This window comes from Manihot esculenta, chromosome 18 (genome assembly GCF_001659605.2).
Source record: "Manihot esculenta cultivar AM560-2 chromosome 18, M.esculenta_v8, whole genome shotgun sequence".
Lineage (NCBI taxonomy): Eukaryota > Viridiplantae > Streptophyta > Magnoliopsida > Malpighiales > Euphorbiaceae > Manihot > Manihot esculenta.
In genome coordinates, this window is record NC_035178.2 from 4,298,831 (window position 1) to 4,316,050 (window position 17,220).

Here is a 17,220-nt window from a genome sequence, read left to right on the forward strand (position 1 = left end):
TTAATTTTAGTATGATTTAATATCTCTATATTATTGAAAAAACATATTATTATCACAAATCGGTTCGGTTCGGTTTTTTAGGTTTTTTTCTGATCAAAACCGAATCGAACTGAAATAATCGAAATTTCTGAAATTAAAAACCGAACCGAACCGAAATGTATAAAAAATCGAACTAAATTTTCAAATCGATTCGGTTCGGTCAATTTTTTCGATTTGAACCGAATACTGCTCAATCCTAGTAAGAGCCCTTAATAAGGTCTCTTTTAACATTAATCAAAATAGACGAAGAGAGGGAAAAAAAATAAAAAATAAAAGGAAGTGTAGCTGCGCAAGCAGAACCCCACCACATTGGCTATCTCACTGAAAAAGTTTGGTGAAAATGAAGTGAATTTGAGAGGTAAGATCCAAAATCCTTTTGCCAAATGCCAAAGGTGGCACTAAGGAAGCAGTGCTCAATACAGTCTTTGGTTTAGATTCCCTCATCATTACTACATAATAATCAAAAGAATCCCTTCAACGTCCATGCACACACACATGCTCATTCATTCACTCTCTAGTACTTTGCTTCCCTTTCCCTCCCAAACTCATCACTCTTCCTTTCAATGTTCAGACTTAGACCAAATCATTTTCATTTGAATATCTGTCTCCACCAAAAACACTTTCATGCACATCTCCATGCAACCCCAACCCCAAAAAAGACAACCTTATCTATTCACAGTTGACAGTTCCATTCATTCCTCAAACATGGTATCCCATAACCCATCTGCCATTTTTTAAGTTAACAACACAACCAACAGAAAAGAGAGCTTTAACATTGTATAACAATTGCATTTAAAGCTTAGTAAATTAAAACAAAAATAAATATAGTAATATAGAATTCAATATGTAATGCTAATTAGCTTTGATTTTGTATAATAAATACTGAGATCTTGCCAAAACTTATCTTGGATAATCTGCTTGCTAGTGAGATTAATCTGAACTTTTGAAGCGAAGGAAAACAGCAACAGCCTGCTAGATGGGCCACCGAGTTTTAAAAAAAAAAGTGCAAAAAGCTGCCGGATACCAACAAAATTGCCAAATTTTCACAAAAAATAAAAAGGTATAATAATATATTTTTATTCCTTTATAATTTGCTTTTCTTTGATTACTATTTAATTTGAGTCTCTTTTATGTACGTTGGAAAAAAATTCTAAAAAAAGAAAAATTGTTGAAAAAAGGTTTTTAATTTTTATATTATAGGACAAATATTCAACTGAAGAAATTAAAATGAATGATAAAAAACTAAAAATATTTTTCACTTCAAAAAATATTTCCAACTTCCAACCATTGATCATTAAGCAACGTAATCCAGTCACATAGCAAATCACAAACGAAAAATCACAGCCAATATTAAGCTGTCAGATAAATAAAGCAAAGGAGCAGAAGAGGTCAAGTCAATGACCAGAACAAAGCACACTCATTTATCCGCATCAACGGTAAATAATAGGGCTGTGACGAATACAAGGTGACAGTAAGAATTGGACATGGTGATGGTGGGGTTTTGTCCCATAGCGTAGAGAGAGAGAGAGAGCAGATTGCTTTGAATTGAAAGCTGAGAACCGAAATGGAGCAGTATTTAAGTTAAAAGGAAAAACAGCAGATTTAAATTGGATTGCAGAGTGGCACAGAGGCAGCGTACTGTATGAAGTGACTGGAGGGGCAGATTTCCTGCCCGTCAAATCTATCTAAGGCTCTGTGGACTGTAAAAATAAAGCTAACCAGTTTTGGATACTGACCAGCCCCTCTCCCTATTGGCTAACGCATACCCACTAGATCAACTGGCTATAGTGTGTCACTGAGGAGAGAGACAGAGAGAAAAGTAGGTGGTATTTTTCTGGGTAATGGGGAAGAGGATATACTTAAGGATGGTTTTAGTTTCGGGGGTAATAGAAAGAGTCTTGGGGTTATATTGGATCTGGGTTTTTTGTAGGGTTTAAGGGATCGGGCTTAGATTTTAAAGAAAAAGGCAAGGCAAGACAAGGGGAGAGAGAGAGAGAGAAAAGTAAAAGATGTGGTCTTTCTCATATACACAGATCCCTATGGAATGCAGGGGTGCTCCCCAGCATTGCTTGCTCGAATTCATTCCTTTTGTTTAGTTTAAAGAGACCAGTTTTGTTCTCTTCAGAGAGGGAATTTTTATGGGTGATTGCATGGAGTGAAGGGTTTTTGGGTCAGAGGGAAATTTTCTTGCGATGAATTCGTGCTGCTAGACAACAAAAATATAAAAACCAAGCTTTCATATTGATGGAGGGAAAAGATTTCGGGTATGATTTGTTTATTTCCTTCCCAATGATTGAGTTGCCTTGCAGCAAGTGAGAGATACTTCTAAGGGGTTTTAAGAAAAGGAGAGAGAGAGAGAAAAAGAGACTGAGAGAGAGCAAGAAGATGAAATCGATGAATGATAATAACAATGGCAGCAATAATAACTGGCTGGGATTCTCCCTCTCACCCCACATGAAAATGGAGGTTGCTTCTGACCCCCAACATCATCATCACCACCAGTACCATCATGAAAGCCCGGCTCCTTCAGTTGCTTCCGTCGCTGTTTCTAGTGCTGTTCCAACAAGCTTCTATCTGTCCTCATCTCAGTTCGACAGCCCTGGAATCTGTTATGGGGTTGGAGAAAATGTTGGCTTTCAGTCATCCTTGTCTGTTATGCCACTTAAGTCTGATGGGTCGCTTTGCATTATGGAAGCTCTAACTAGATCACAACCCGAAGGTTTGCTTCTGTTCTCCTATTTCCTGCTTGTGTCTTTAGTTGGTTTTTTATCCTTGATTTCGAGCGGGAATTTATATTAATCTTTACTTATTTCGTTTAATTTTTTCTGTGTTAAGGGATAGTGCCAAGTTCATCACCAAAACTAGAGGACTTTCTGGGTGGTGCAACTATGGAAACTCAGCAGTACGGCAGCCACGAAAGGGAAACAATGGCCTTAAGCCTAGACAGCATGTATTATCATCAAAACACAGAGCCAGAAAACAATAGGCAAAATGCTGTTGACCTTCACGAAACTTACAGGCAACAAGACCAAGAGTTCTCTGTTCAAACTCATCCATATTACAGTGGAATAGCATGCCATGGGATGTACCAGGCCTCACTGGAGGAAGCAACCAAGGATAGCCAACTTTCCGATTGTGAATCCCAGATGCCTCAAATAGGAGATGATGGGATGCCTTGTTTGAAGAACTGGGTTGCTAGGCAATATTCCACCCATAATGCACTGGAGCAGCAACTCACTAGCAGCATGGTTGATGACGGAGGAGCTTCCGGGTCTGTTAGTTCTATGGGTTGTGGGGATATACAATCTCTCAGCTTATCCATGATCCCTGGTTCTCAGTCCAGTTGTGTTACAGCGCCGAGACAGATCTCACCTACTGCCACTGAATGTATGACTATGGAAACAAAGAAGAGAGGGCCTGCAAAAGTGGGTCAAAAGCAGCCTGTTCATAGGAAGTCCATAGACACGTTTGGGCAAAGAACATCACAGTATAGAGGTGTTACCAGGTCAGTAAATACTGTTTCTTTAACCTAACAGAAATTTCTCCGTTTTGCTTTCTTATGAGCACCATTGAACTGTTTTATGATTCTTTCATTCAGTTACTTGTGTTTCTTTGGAGTTGTTATTTTGCCTCCCTGCTTATACATGTTGCCGTTGTCAAAATATCTCCACAGACATAGATGGACGGGTAGATATGAAGCCCATCTCTGGGATAATAGTTGCAAGAAGGAGGGCCAGACCAGGAAAGGAAGGCAAGGTTGGTCAAGCAAACAATATAATATATTTACAGTATATATTTGGAAGTATTGCTTTTTGACTGCAATTCTTCGTCCTTCTGTCCTCCTTGCCTGACTTGTTTTATTTGATTCCTTGTCATGTTCATGCTTCGTGTTGATGCCATTCCCATCAATGATAATATTTCAGTTTATCTAGGTGAGTTTTTTTCTTTAATAGTTATGCTAAAATATTGCTTAAATAATCTTGAAGTGATGCTTAATCTAGTTTATCAATTGTAATTATAGGGGGATATGATATGGAGGAGAAAGCTGCAAGGGCTTATGATCTTGCTGCCCTCAAGTACTGGGGTCCTTCTACACATATCAATTTTCCGGTAATATTAACTCTGGTCTTTGTGAGTATAATCTTCTTGAGGATTATTTTCTTACTTCTTAGTAATTAAAATTCCGTTTTTACCATGTTTCAGTTGGAAAATTACCAGGAAGAGCTTGAAGAGATGAAGAACATGAGCCGACAAGAATACGTTGCGCATTTACGAAGGTAAGGACATGACTTGCAGTTCAAAAATGGTGACTGTGATATTAATAAATGAGAGTGATAACAGTAACTTTTGTTTCTTCCTTTGCAGGAAAAGTAGTGGGTTCTCCAGGGGGGCCTCAATGTACAGAGGAGTAACAAGGTTGCAATTGATCTTTATTTCACTTCTTCTTCCCCACTTTTCCTTTTTTTTTTTTCTTAAATTTTTAAGTGTTCTAAAAATTTCTCCCATCTTATGCCATTGCCAGACATCACCAGCATGGAAGATGGCAAGCGAGGATAGGAAGGGTTGCAGGAAACAAGGACCTTTATCTTGGGACGTTCAGTAAGTTCTATATATCATTTTTTTATATTTAAAATTCTCCCATATTTTTGTGGGGCTATATTCCTTTCAATCATTCTCAATTCATGTTCTTTTTTTTTTTTTTTTTGGGGCTCTTGCTGTGCATAAAGAACTTTTAAAGGACTCATTTTTATGACACCTCTGCTCCCATGTCTCCACTAAAGACTAGTGATGCTTTTATAAGGCTGATAATGGCTACTTTGATACTGCACGTTACATGCTTCTGATTTTCAGTAACACTGCATCTTTTATAAGGCTGTTTTTTTTAATCAGTTGAGATGATAAAGAAAGTGATTAAAGTTTTTTGCTACTAAAATTTCTTTGATTAAAGGGTTTTGCTTAAAATGTTATGTTAAATAAATAAAATTTCAGGCACCCAAGAGGAAGCGGCTGAAGCTTATGATATCGCAGCGATCAAGTTTCGCGGGGTTAATGCTGTGACTAATTTTGACATAACAAGATATGATGTTGGGAGGATCATGGCAAGTAACACTCTGCTCGCCGGAGAGTTAGCCAGGCGAAACAAGGAGACTGAAACGAGTAATGGGGCAATTGACTATAACCCACCAGCACAGAACAGTGGTGAAACTATACAGATTCCTAATAGCAGTAGCTCGGATTGGAAAGTGGTTATGTACGAGTCACCGCAGCAGCCACAGCCCAGTGCATGCGTTGATTCGCATGATCACAAGTTGGGGAATTATCGAAGTTCCCCGTATTCAATGGCGATGCAAGATCTTATCGGTGTTGATTCAGTGAACTGTAGCCAGCCTGCAGTGGTGAGTGAATCAGCCACAAAACTAGGGACCCATTCCTCGAATACGTCATCGTTGGTGACCAGTTTGAGCAGCTCGAGAGAAGCTAGCCCAGATAAAACTGGCAACCCAATGCTGTTTGCTAGGCCTCCACTGGCATCAAAGTTCATTACCTCAACAAATGGAGCTAGTCCATGGTTCCAAACAGCAGCAACCCAGCTGAGGCCAGCAGCAATTTCCATGTCTCACTTGCCAGTTTTTGCAGCTTGGAACGATACCTAAAAAATTATGTGTTTTGCTAAAACAGATGAAGTTCTTGCATGGAGAAAAAGCAAGGAAGGTGGTGAAGTAGGAATTTTTCCATTATGTTTTTATCTTTTCTAGGTTGTTAGTGGAGGAAATTGGAGATTAATGCAAAAACACAATGGTGGGGGCCAATTATCTTGTCTGTGACCCAAGTGTAAGAAACTTTTAGCAAATATGGACCTTTTGGCTCATATTGGAATGCAAGATTTTGCAAAATTGGGAGAAGGGATTAATGATTAAATAGATGTTGGCCCCATATATAATATATAAATCTATGAATGAATCCTTTTTTTAATGTGCTGCTAAGTAACTGACCAGCTCAATGTTTCCCAATAATGCAAAAGGTGCTAACTTTGACCACAAAATCTCTTTCAATACCGTCATTCTGTTCCTCATTTTGCATTGCACCATCATTGCATTTCCAGCTTTCTTATCTGAGCTTTCCTCAAAGGCATAGACATTACACTTCATCAATTGAAAAAAAGGTGGTGGGAGAGATTCTCAAGTGTGAGTAGTCCATTATTTTAAGAATTTATTAGTCATAATTAGTTAGGAGTTTGTCTGCTCTATAATTTTTTTTTCTCTCTTTATAAAGTCGTTATAGTTTAAAAAAATTTCTTTAGCTTTTTGTTATTCCCTTTGATGTGAACTAAAGAGAAATTGGACTTAAAAGCGAATCCATGTCCTTGTGTGGACGCCCATAATAGATCATTAATGGGGTTTGGTGCACTCATTGATCTCCCTCGTGTGTGGGCTCTGCGTGTGCGACTCTGCATTACTTGATTGCAATATTGACTATTATGGGATCTTTTTTTGTAACATGACAACGAGGATTTAGTGCCGGATAACCTGGAATTTTAATTTCCTATATTTTCAAGTTTATCCAGTATTTTTACTATATTAATAGTTTTAAATTTTTTTTCCTTGTATTTATAAATTTAATCTTGTGGTAATTATATTAGAATAAAATTGAGAGTTTTTAGATTTTATTTTTTCAATTTTTGATTTTCATTTTAAAAAATAAATTTTTTTTTCATTAAACACAAATAATTAATTAAATTATCTAGTAATTTAAGTTCCAAATATTTAATCATCCTAGCTAACTAGTTTCCAGCTTAATGATAATAATTGTTTTTATTTTTATTTTTTAACATATGATGATGGAAATTATTTAGTAATACTATTATTTTTGGTACTATTTATGTATACAAACACTCGTGAGTTGTTAAATGGCCTACAGATTGCAATCACCGAAATCAGTACATTTCAATAGAAAAGGCCAAAATGTTAGAGAGGAAAAGAACAAGCTTTGATTGGACAAATAATAAAAGAAAAATATATAAAGGCAAAACCTGCAACGAACCACAAAATGGGAAAGAATAAAGGTCCACAATGGAGCAATTTGATGGTCAAAAAGATTACAATTCATGGAGAAAAAAGTTACAAAGTTGATAAGTACTTGTCATTTTTAAGTCACAAAAAAGTTAAAATCATATACAGTAATATGAATTTCTTCAAACCCTCTTTAATTTTTAGTCAAATTCCATAATTACATTTGTGCTTGTTGTTGACAGCTATTGAAGTGTCCAAACGAAGTTCGTCCATCACAGCATTGGAAAAGTAATGTGCTCATCTAATAACGACCTTCTTCATTGCAGCTTCCATTAATTTCAAGCCTTTAATCATGCAAATCACTCACATTTAGTTAAGGTAAAAGAAAAAAAAAAAAAAAAACTCTTTTTTTTGCCATATTTAAATTTGAATTTTTCAATTTAAATAATAAAATGAATCAATAATAAGTAAATTATAAGCAATGAAATTTGAAATGGTCCCAAATTGTAATATGGTCCCATGGCTAGATAACAGCTAGCACGCTGGATCCTGGAGCCTGGAGAGCTGAATCAACGCAGATCTTTATCCTGTCCAAAACCTGATAGTGAAATTAGATACTGGATTTTTGTATTGAGGAGTCTGTTTCTTCCAGGGAGACCTCTCCTAGTTGCCCCCCTTTTCTTTGTCACCTCCAATCAAACCTGTCGATATTAATGACCAGAACTAACAAAATTGAATTTCCTCAAGTCATGTAATGTTACAAAATTATGTGTTTGCAAATTTCTTTTTTGTTTGTTAGATTTTTGTGGAAATTTAAATACAAAATTATTTGAATATCATTGGGCTAGAGACTCTCATGTGTTTGAGATTCACAAGAGTTTTAAAGCCATATCTAGCTGTTGGCCCATACCCAACAGCATGAATGTGACCTTTCATATCGTACACTCTATCAAAACCTTGTCTTCATATTTATTGTTTACCGTACTGGAATGGCAAAACGCAGCCTGAAGATGTTGAGCTTTTTTTAATCCAGTCCTCACAATTTTGTTTTCTCATTTTGAAATCCTGACATTTTATTTTTCTCTAAATTTTAATATTTTTTATGTATTGAATAATTATGGAGGATGTTGTGGTTAAATTGGGAAGAGACAGAGGCAGGCTGAGCCTGGGCATTAATTGTGAAATTTCTTGTCAGTATGTATCAGCATTAAACACAAAAATCTGATGCATGTCATGTTTGATAATTGATACTGTGTACACTAGTTGTTGTCTCTTGCCAACCAAACTTGTCTCCAATCTCTCAAACATACACCAACCTCATATGCTAATAATTTATCACTCAGCTCTCACCTTCCTTGGAATATCCATGGCGCTGCAGATTGTTTTTAATATACGTACATGCATTAAAAGAATTAGAGCAAGAGCTGGCAGCTGGCAACTGGCAACTCAAGAAGCAAAGCTTACAGGTGGAAGAGGAGATCAACGCCCCGCATCTATTGCCCAAAAGTATTTTTCTTTATTACAAATAAAATAAGTATACGTACATTTTTATTTTAATTATGATATATAAATATAAATTTAATAAAATTATAATAACAGTTTTTTTTTTTTTTTTCAATTTTCGCTGGGTACGTCCGCATGGCATTTGTACGCCGTCGATGTTACTGCTCCCGCCGTAAACCGCTGTTGCGTGAGTTGGATCTGCCTTGTGTATAGACTACAGAGGGTAGGGTGGGCGTAGCGTGGGCTTTACACTGTGTGGATAAAGTACGAGGGTGGAAAGATTTTTTTTTTTAAAGGATTTTTTCATTTTTTATATTTAAATAAATAAAACAAAATATTTTATTTTTATTTTTTATTCTCATATTTTATTATACACTTTTCTCTCTTATATTCTTATTTTCTCTCTTACAGAAAAAATAATATATATTCTCTTTTCTCCTTTTATTTTTCTTTGACATTTAAAAAAGGAAAAGTGGTATCTCACTTTATTTTCCAATTGTATTTTTTTTTCCCACTCTTCTCAACCTATCCAAACAGGATCTTAGAATTTTTAGAATCATATTTTAGTAATTGAGAATTTTTTAAAAAAGGATTTGAGATTTGGAGGATTGACCTTACTTGTCAAATTAAGTTTCTGTTACTCAACCACCAGGCTATGCTAAAAAAAATAGTGATAATAGGAATTTTTGTAATAAAATTATAGTAATTAAAAATAACTTTATTAATACCCATAATTTTTTTAATTATTTTTTTTATTAGTTTAAGCAACAGTTATTGATGTATCTTAGTTTTTAAAAGAGTAACTGTAATTATTGTGGTCACTTTGAATGAATTTATCCAATTAATTTTTATTAATTTTATATAATAAATTAAACTAAATGCTCTAAAAATGCTCTCAACTCATTGTTTAAGAAAAAAATTACAAATTAAATAAATATTGTACTACTTTTATCCCTCAAGATTTATCATTTAAGACTTATATATATATAAATCAATAAAATTAATTAATAATTTTATAATAATTTATCTCAAATAAATGACTTAAAAATTAAAAAATATATATATTTAAAAATAAAAAATAATATTACTTTTAAATTCTCAAAATCACAAATAATTTTTTAAAAAATTATCTAAAATAACAGATAAGGGTCGTCGTAAAATTTAGCCAAAGATAGGGTTGTGGAAAAATTGACAGGTAGCATTTGGAAGGACCAATTTATTACAATTTACACGTGTACGTTTGATTTTGCTTCTGCTTCTGCTTCTGAGAAATTTAATTTGAGAAAGACGTAAGTAGATTGTGTCCTTCAAAACCTTAAAAACAAAGAATCCAGAGATGGATCCTCTTTCGATGCGTCTCTGTTGCTTCCACCTTGCGTTTTAATTTCTCCTCCCGACAAGCCCAAGTACTGCTTTTATGTGGTTCCCTCGAATACAAGAATTTTAAAATTTTCTTGCATTACGTCCACTGTCCGATCGATCAGTTCAAAGGGGTTGGAAATCTTAATTCAATTTGGGCCTTCTCAGTGTTTCTGAACTGGGCCAGATCAATTTGAGGCTCGGGATTACCTCAGTTCAAACCCATCTTGGGCTTTTGGATATGATCTCCAGTACATATGATGTTTGATTTTATGACTGAATGAAATGGACCTGAGACCTGAGGCTTCTTACTACGATCTATGAGAAATTGAAAGCACATCAAAAGGCGATATATCAGATTTTTGCAAGTCAATTATAACTTAGGAAGATGCTCAAAACCCTATGCTAGAATTTTTAAATTAAAACTTCTTTATTTATTTAAAGGTTAGAAGAATTATTGGAAAGATTTTGATGTTGAAATGCGTTCACATGAAAATGTTGGCCTTTTAGAGATTTTGGTGCTTTATAAGGCTAGGTTACTGTTACAGTTTAGGTATACGAGGGATCCTCATGATTGCCAAGATTTTGCTATGCCTGCTCAGGTTGCTACAACTGCTACATATGACATGTAAAAACCATCCATTGATTTAAAAATGTAATGATACGTAAATTTTATTTAGTTAGTTTCTACAAATGGGTACTATTCTCTGAAATATTTCTCTGTGGCCACCATTAAATGGAATTACTTCTCAACTTGTTCTTGCTTAAAATTGGAGGGCGAAAAAAAAAAAAAAAAATCAATAGTGTGAAAAAGATTGATTATTAGGAGTTCCATCTCATATGAGTTTCCTTAGCAGCCTTTCTGGTAGCTTTTAGTTCTAAAGTGAAGGCCGCATTATGATTAATAATCTTGTGCGCATGCTTCTATATATATATATTTTCGTCATTGGAGGACATGGCCATGGGAGAGAAAACAAAGAAGAAGAAGAAGAAGCAAAGGAAGATTCTTGGTATGTGATTTCAATAGTCTTTGTCTTAAAACCCTCAAACTCCATCATGGGATTCACCATTTTACTCCAATGATCTAATTTAATTATACTTAAATAAATATGCTTTATGAGTTGTAGTCTTTAACTTCCCATTAATATAATCCACACGCAGTGCAAGCTCTGCATTGTATAATTAGAAGAAAAAGGGAGTTTGTATCGAACTTTCTATAAAGAAGAGAAGGGAAAAGCTTCTTTAAAGTATATTAAAAAATATATATATTTATCGTAAAGACTGTGGGATGGTAGCAGTCTAAGCATGGGCTCTGGTCTGTGTCTGTGTGCTAAATTTTGTAAAGCAGAGAAACCTAATAAGTAATGATTTTCCATCATATGTTTGGTTTGGTAGAAAACTGGTGAGAAAATAATAAAAAACCAAAGAAAGAAAATTTGATCTAGTTCTCTTCTCCTAGCTAGCAATCAACCCATATAATTGCTAGTTAGGGTGGACCACATCTTGTGGACCGCATCTGTGTTCCAAAGTTTGACACTTGTCACACGCGTGATCGTAGTGGGGTTAACTTTGAGTGTGTTTGCTGCTATTAAGAATTTTGTTGATGGACCGTTTCATGAACAAAATTACTTGTGGTTGAGGTTAATTATTGCTAGAATTGAAATTGCCAGGGGTTTCGTGAAAATCTCCTTATATAAATTTTTTAATATTTAATTTAGTACTAAGTTAAATTAAATTTTATTTTAAACTATTTAAATTAATTTTTGATTTAGTTATTTTTTTAAATATAACTTTTATTAAATAAAATTTAAAAAATTAACATGCCATGTTTAATAATTCTATAAAGTATTTAATTTTTATTTTAAAATATAGCATATAAATAATTTTAAATATGTTTATAAAAAATACTTTTTTATGATTACTCAATTGTTTATGTAAACTGATTTATCTAGTACATAGAACTGTTTCGATAGATTTGATCAAAATAAATATCCAAAAATATTAACTTGTTGCAATTAATAATAATTATAATTATATAAATATAGCACTTAAAAATATAGTCTGATGATGATAAGTGTATTAAATTTAAGAGGTTTTAAATTTTATTTTTTTAAATAAAATTAATTTTTTAAAAATAAAATTATTTAAATTTTTAAATAAATACCTCATTTATATAATTATTCATCCGTAATTTATATTTTAAAAGAATTTATTTTCCACATTTTTTTTTCTGTGGTCTCCCAAATGAAATCTAGCCTTATCAAACACAAAGTAAATTTCTAACAAATGAAATGAATCATGATTAACCACTTATTGACGATCAAACCTCTCTTTAATATCAATTATGAGATAGAATTATCCAGTAATTTGCAATTTTCCTTCAGCTTCTAATTTCCATAATCTCAAATTTGAGACCCCAATCTCTTTTTTCTCTCAAGTCTCTACCCTAACCCTAATTGAGACAGCCCAGTCTGTCCCACTCTCGAATCGTACCCTGAAGAATGATTTGGTGTGAGTACCCACATTGATCAGTTAGGTGTACCATCTCAATCATAGTATGTATACTGATTTTGACTATGCAGTCCCTCACGTTGGGTCCATATCCACGTCACACAAAATCAAATCAGTGAGGTGAGGTTGGTTACACTGGATTAAAATTAAGACTGCTGAAAAGCAGAATTAGCCGATAATCTCGGAAAAATAATTTGATTTAAATCCAGCAAGATCACAACCGGAACTTATGTTGACCAGATAATCTGATTTTGATTTGACCAGGTTGGTTTGGTTTGGTTGCACAGACATAGAGCACAGCACAGGCGCTAGTTGCTCTAAAGCTACAGCTGGAAACTGTGCCAGGACAAGAAGGTAAAATTCATGATTAGATTCCATTATTCCTTGTGTTCTTTCTCAACAAAGCCTCCAAAGCTTACAAAATAAAAAAATAACAAAAAAAGGAAAAAGATTGCTGCAGGTGATTTATATTTAATTAAAAAAACTACATTGGATTTATAAAACTGAAAAAAGAATGAGAAATACTATTGTGTGATCCGTATTTAGGAGTATTTTTGTATGAGTTGTCTAATCAGAGGCATGATAAAGAAGAACTAAATCGAAGAAAAGTCTTATGGATCTGTATGACCCACAAATTGAATTGTTTGGAGAGAGGGATTTGGTGGGCCAAGTGAATCGAGTTGATGAGGAATGGTGTGAGGGGGAGTGTTCATGGAGAGTGATGGAGCTTAGATGCATGATGAAATTTTCTCAAAAGAAAAGAAAAGAAAGGGAGGGGTTGGGTTAGTTGGCACTGAGAAAAATGAGTGTATAACAGCAAAGCCAAGTCTGTTAGAATAGTTGGCAAATGTGTCGGTAAATTGTATATTATTAAATTGAAATGAAATAAAATAAAACAAAAAAAAAGAGAGAAAGTATACTTCAAAGAAGCAAGCAAGGCAAGTGAGCAAGCTTGGCCTTGAAGAGAAGAACCTCTCTGTCCAATCTCCTTTGAGATAAATAGATATTAAAATATAAAAAATTGAAAAAGAAAGTGTCTAATAATTAAAAAAAAAATAGTAAAAGAAATTACAGGGGAGTAAAGTAAAGTGATTAGGATCTGTAATAATTTAGTAGAGCAGTTGGGCAGTAGTTAGTGTGTCTTTTAAAATCATACATGTCACCTGTTTGCTTAAGCAGGTAAGCCAAGGCCTCTCTCTCTCTCTCTCTCTCTCTCTCTTTGTGCATGCTTTCTCTCTCTTTTATGTCTCTCTAGGCTCATAGAGGACTCCTACATTGTCTGTGATCTATATGTATAATAAAAGTTGGAATTTGATGCTTGCTTTACTGTTTGTGGAAATGCCCAATTAGTGAATTTGGTTTTTCTTGTCAAATTTAAGCAAGCATTTGATGCTCTTGGAGGTACCATCAAACACCCATTTTAGGGGACTGTGAATGAAACTCTGTTCTTTTCAGTTGTTGCATAATTCAAGTAGAATTTGATGCTTTTTGGTCTTTTTTGGAAACCCATCTGAGAATATCTCAAAAGGTGCTCTGCAACTTCCCTTTCTATTTGGTTACTTGCCTCCTTGGGTCTTCTGATTCAAAACTTCAACAGCTAGTCACTTCACTATACACTGTTTTTTTAATTCCACATTCAATGGTTAAAGTATGAGGTCTTCCCCTTGAATAGAGATTCATGGGCTGCTAATTTTAATACATTGGTGTTATGTGTTCTTTTTCTTTTTTTTTTTAATGAGTGGAGCTGCTTTCTTGTACGAGCAAAAGTGAAAAGGGAATCTGCTTTCTTTTGTAAGGTCAGGTGAGCTGTTAGTTGGCTAATGCCATTGTTTGTCTATGTCTACTTTATGCTCTGAAAGGTTCACTTTCTTGTCTCTGGGAAGCATTTTCCGATTTATCATTGCATATTAGAGTAGCCTTGATCCAAAGGTTTTTTCAAAGATGAGCTAAGTAGTTGTTGCTGGTTAGATTTTATGCTTCCTGCATTGGATTTCCTCTTTTTCGCTTTGTGTCTATGGGATGCTGCAATGAGGTGTTCCTTTTGCTTTAGCACCCGCTCAGTTCTATAAAGCTGCCAAGCCTATTTGTTCCTTGTTGAGTCCTGCAAGATAACACCACCTAATTCTGGTCAAACCCACTTTATCTTTAATCTATAGTTCCTTCTGTTTTATATCTATATTTAGTCTTGTTCTCGGCTAACTGTTGGGCTGGGGTTTCCACAAAATCATATATAGGCTTGTTCCTTGGAATTTGGGGATTTAGCTTTTGAAATCTAGAGAAATGGGTAGTAGTGGTGATAACAATGATGGTATGGCGTTTCAAAATGGAGGCCAAAGTTCAGGAATGACTGGGAACCCCTTCTTTGCTCCTGCTTGGGATCCAGTTGTTTCAATAAGTCAGCATGAGAATTTTGGAGGTTCATCAATGGTGTCTCAAAGTGAATTTACCAACTCTTCTTACCCTGTTGTGATGGAAAACCAGGGAATCAGTACCACTTCCCATCTTGTTCATTACCCATCTGATTCAAGTTATGTTGAGATGGTGCCCAAGTTCCCTTCCTATGGAAGTGGGAGCTTCTCAGAAATGGTTAGTTCATTTGGTCTCTCCGAATGTAGCCAGATTGCCAATACTGGATGCCATCCGAATTATTCCTCCAACAAGGAAGCAGTTATTGGAAGGACTATATCAAATTGTACAGAATCTCAAGAAGATCACCAATTAACAGAAGAGCCCATTATAGGAGCTTCACCTGATGGGAAGAGAAGAAAACGAGTGGCTGAATCCAGTTCTCCTTTTGATCCAAATAAGGTAATTTGCATTTATATTGATTAGGCTATTTAAGTCTTGCAGTACTCTGATTGCCCCTAGTTGTTATTTGTTTGAATTGATGTGTTGTTTAACTTTAGAATGCTGATGGAGAGCTACAAAAGGATGCTTCTGGACATAGCTCTGATGTCCAAAAAGAACAGGATGAGAAGAAACCAAGAACTGAACAGAACACTGCTGCTAATTTGCGGGGTAAGCAGGCAGCTAAACAACCTAAAGACAATTCTCACAGTGGAGAAGCTCCTAATGAGAATTACATTCATGTCAGGGCAAGAAGGGGTCAGGCTACCAATAGCCACAGCCTTGCTGAAAGGGTACCTTCTCGCTATATGTATTGATCATGGGAAGAAGATATTATTTATATCCATATATTGAACTCAAAGGTCTTTTTGCAGGTGAGAAGAGAGAAGATTAGTGAGCGGATGAGATTGTTGCAAGAACTCGTTCCGGGATGCAATAAGGTACGCAGTGGAAGTCTATCCTTTCAGTGAAAACTTTTCTATTTCCTGTGAAAAAAATAACAAAGGGGATCTGATTAGTGTTGATGATTGCTTTAGATCACTGGAAAGGCAGTAATGCTAGATGAAATCATCAATTATGTGCAGTCGTTGCAACAACAGGTCGAGGTATGCTATTCTGGATCCTAAATTATCTGGTCTTGAATATGCACATCTATATGTAAATTGCAATGTTTCTATACAATAAGACTGCTAGTATCACTAGAGGCCTGCTCTAGATAAGCACAACTAATTACCTTCAAGGTCTTGCACAAGGAAAATAAAATTGGTTTAATATTTCAATAATCTGAAGGCAAATCAATGTTTTCTGATTCTAAATTGGGGTTTATTCAATTCATATCTCCGACAGAAAGGATAGTTATCTACTCACTTGAGAATTGTATGCCCGTCTATGGTAGTTATTGATAATAATCAACCATCCAGTGAAGTAATACTTGCTTCCTTGTTGCAGTTTTTGTCAATGAAACTTGCCACTGTGAATCCTGAACTAAGCACTGATATCGAGAGGATTCTGTCTAAAGATGTAAGCCAAGGTTCATATGGTTCAGGAATTAAATCAGTTGTATTCTATTAAGCTACCATAGTAATACATGTTTTTGGTTTTCCTCCACTCTAGATCCTTCATTCAAGAGGTAGTAATGCTGCTTTTATGGGATTCAGTCCAGGGATGAATGCGTACCCTTATTCTCATGGAATTTTTCCAGCAAACATGCCAATAATTCCAAATACAAATCCACAATATCCACCTGTGCCTCATGTAAGTAAGCGGTCTTCGAGTAGATGTTACTCTTATATCTGGCTTTGAAAAGGAAAAACTTTGCACTCACTCATTCCCCTTTTCTTTAATGTACAGGCTGCCTTAGACAACGATCTCCAAACCCTTTTCCAAATGGGATTTGATTCAAGTTCTGCCATTGACGGTTTGGGACCAAATGGTAATAGACAGGACATGCATATGCATATAATCTGAGTTTTAACTTGGTTCTGTGTTTTAAACTTGAGATGTTATTATGCAGGGCGGTTGAAGCCGGAGCTCTAATGTCTGGAAGAAATCAAAGGTTGTAATCCTCCTAACAAATAATTTGAAGTATTTCAAGTTGACTTGCACATTAGAAGTCTTTTGGGAAAGGGAAAAAGAAGAAAGGAAGAGGTTTCTTTGTTGTATAGGTTCAGCTCCTAACTGCTTGTTCTTCGAATTTTTAGCAGAAGAAAGATTACGTGTTAGAATCACACACATGTATATTTTTAGATTTGTTTTCTTCATTTAAAAAAAAAAAAGACAGTAATTGGAGAATTTGACTTGTGTTTCTTCTTTAATTTCTTCTCCTTTTCCTCTGTAATTGGTGTTTTGAATTAAAGGGAGTTCTGAGTTTGAAGATTTTTGAGCTTTTTGTTGAGGCAATATGTTCAGAGAGTTTCCCTCATGTAGAATGGATCACAGCATGAAGTCCTCT

General features: G+C 35.0%; 2 protein-coding genes across 2 annotated transcripts; both read left to right on the top strand.

The window, feature by feature from the left end:
- Positions 1-1,637: 1,637 nt before the first annotated feature.
- LOC110605869 (AP2-like ethylene-responsive transcription factor CRL5) lies at positions 1,638-6,023 on the top strand. Its single transcript, XM_021744538.2, has 9 exons — positions 1,638-2,758; positions 2,875-3,544; positions 3,713-3,795; positions 3,963-3,971; positions 4,061-4,149; positions 4,243-4,316; positions 4,405-4,455; positions 4,562-4,638; positions 5,029-6,023. The coding sequence occupies exons 1-9, from the start codon at positions 2,425-2,427 to the stop codon at positions 5,691-5,693; spliced, it is 2,052 nt and encodes a 683-aa protein (XP_021600230.1). The 5' UTR covers positions 1,638-2,424; the 3' UTR covers positions 5,694-6,023.
- A 7,565-nt stretch (positions 6,024-13,588) lies between these two features.
- On the top strand, positions 13,589-17,144 carry LOC110606919 (transcription factor bHLH74). Its single transcript, XM_021745929.2, has 8 exons — positions 13,589-15,230; positions 15,329-15,562; positions 15,644-15,709; positions 15,806-15,874; positions 16,218-16,289; positions 16,383-16,523; positions 16,620-16,701; positions 16,783-17,144. Exons 1-8 carry the CDS (start codon positions 14,703-14,705, stop codon positions 16,803-16,805), a joined length of 1,215 nt encoding a protein of 404 aa, XP_021601621.1. The 5' UTR covers positions 13,589-14,702; the 3' UTR covers positions 16,806-17,144.
- Positions 17,145-17,220: the final 76 nt, after the last annotated feature.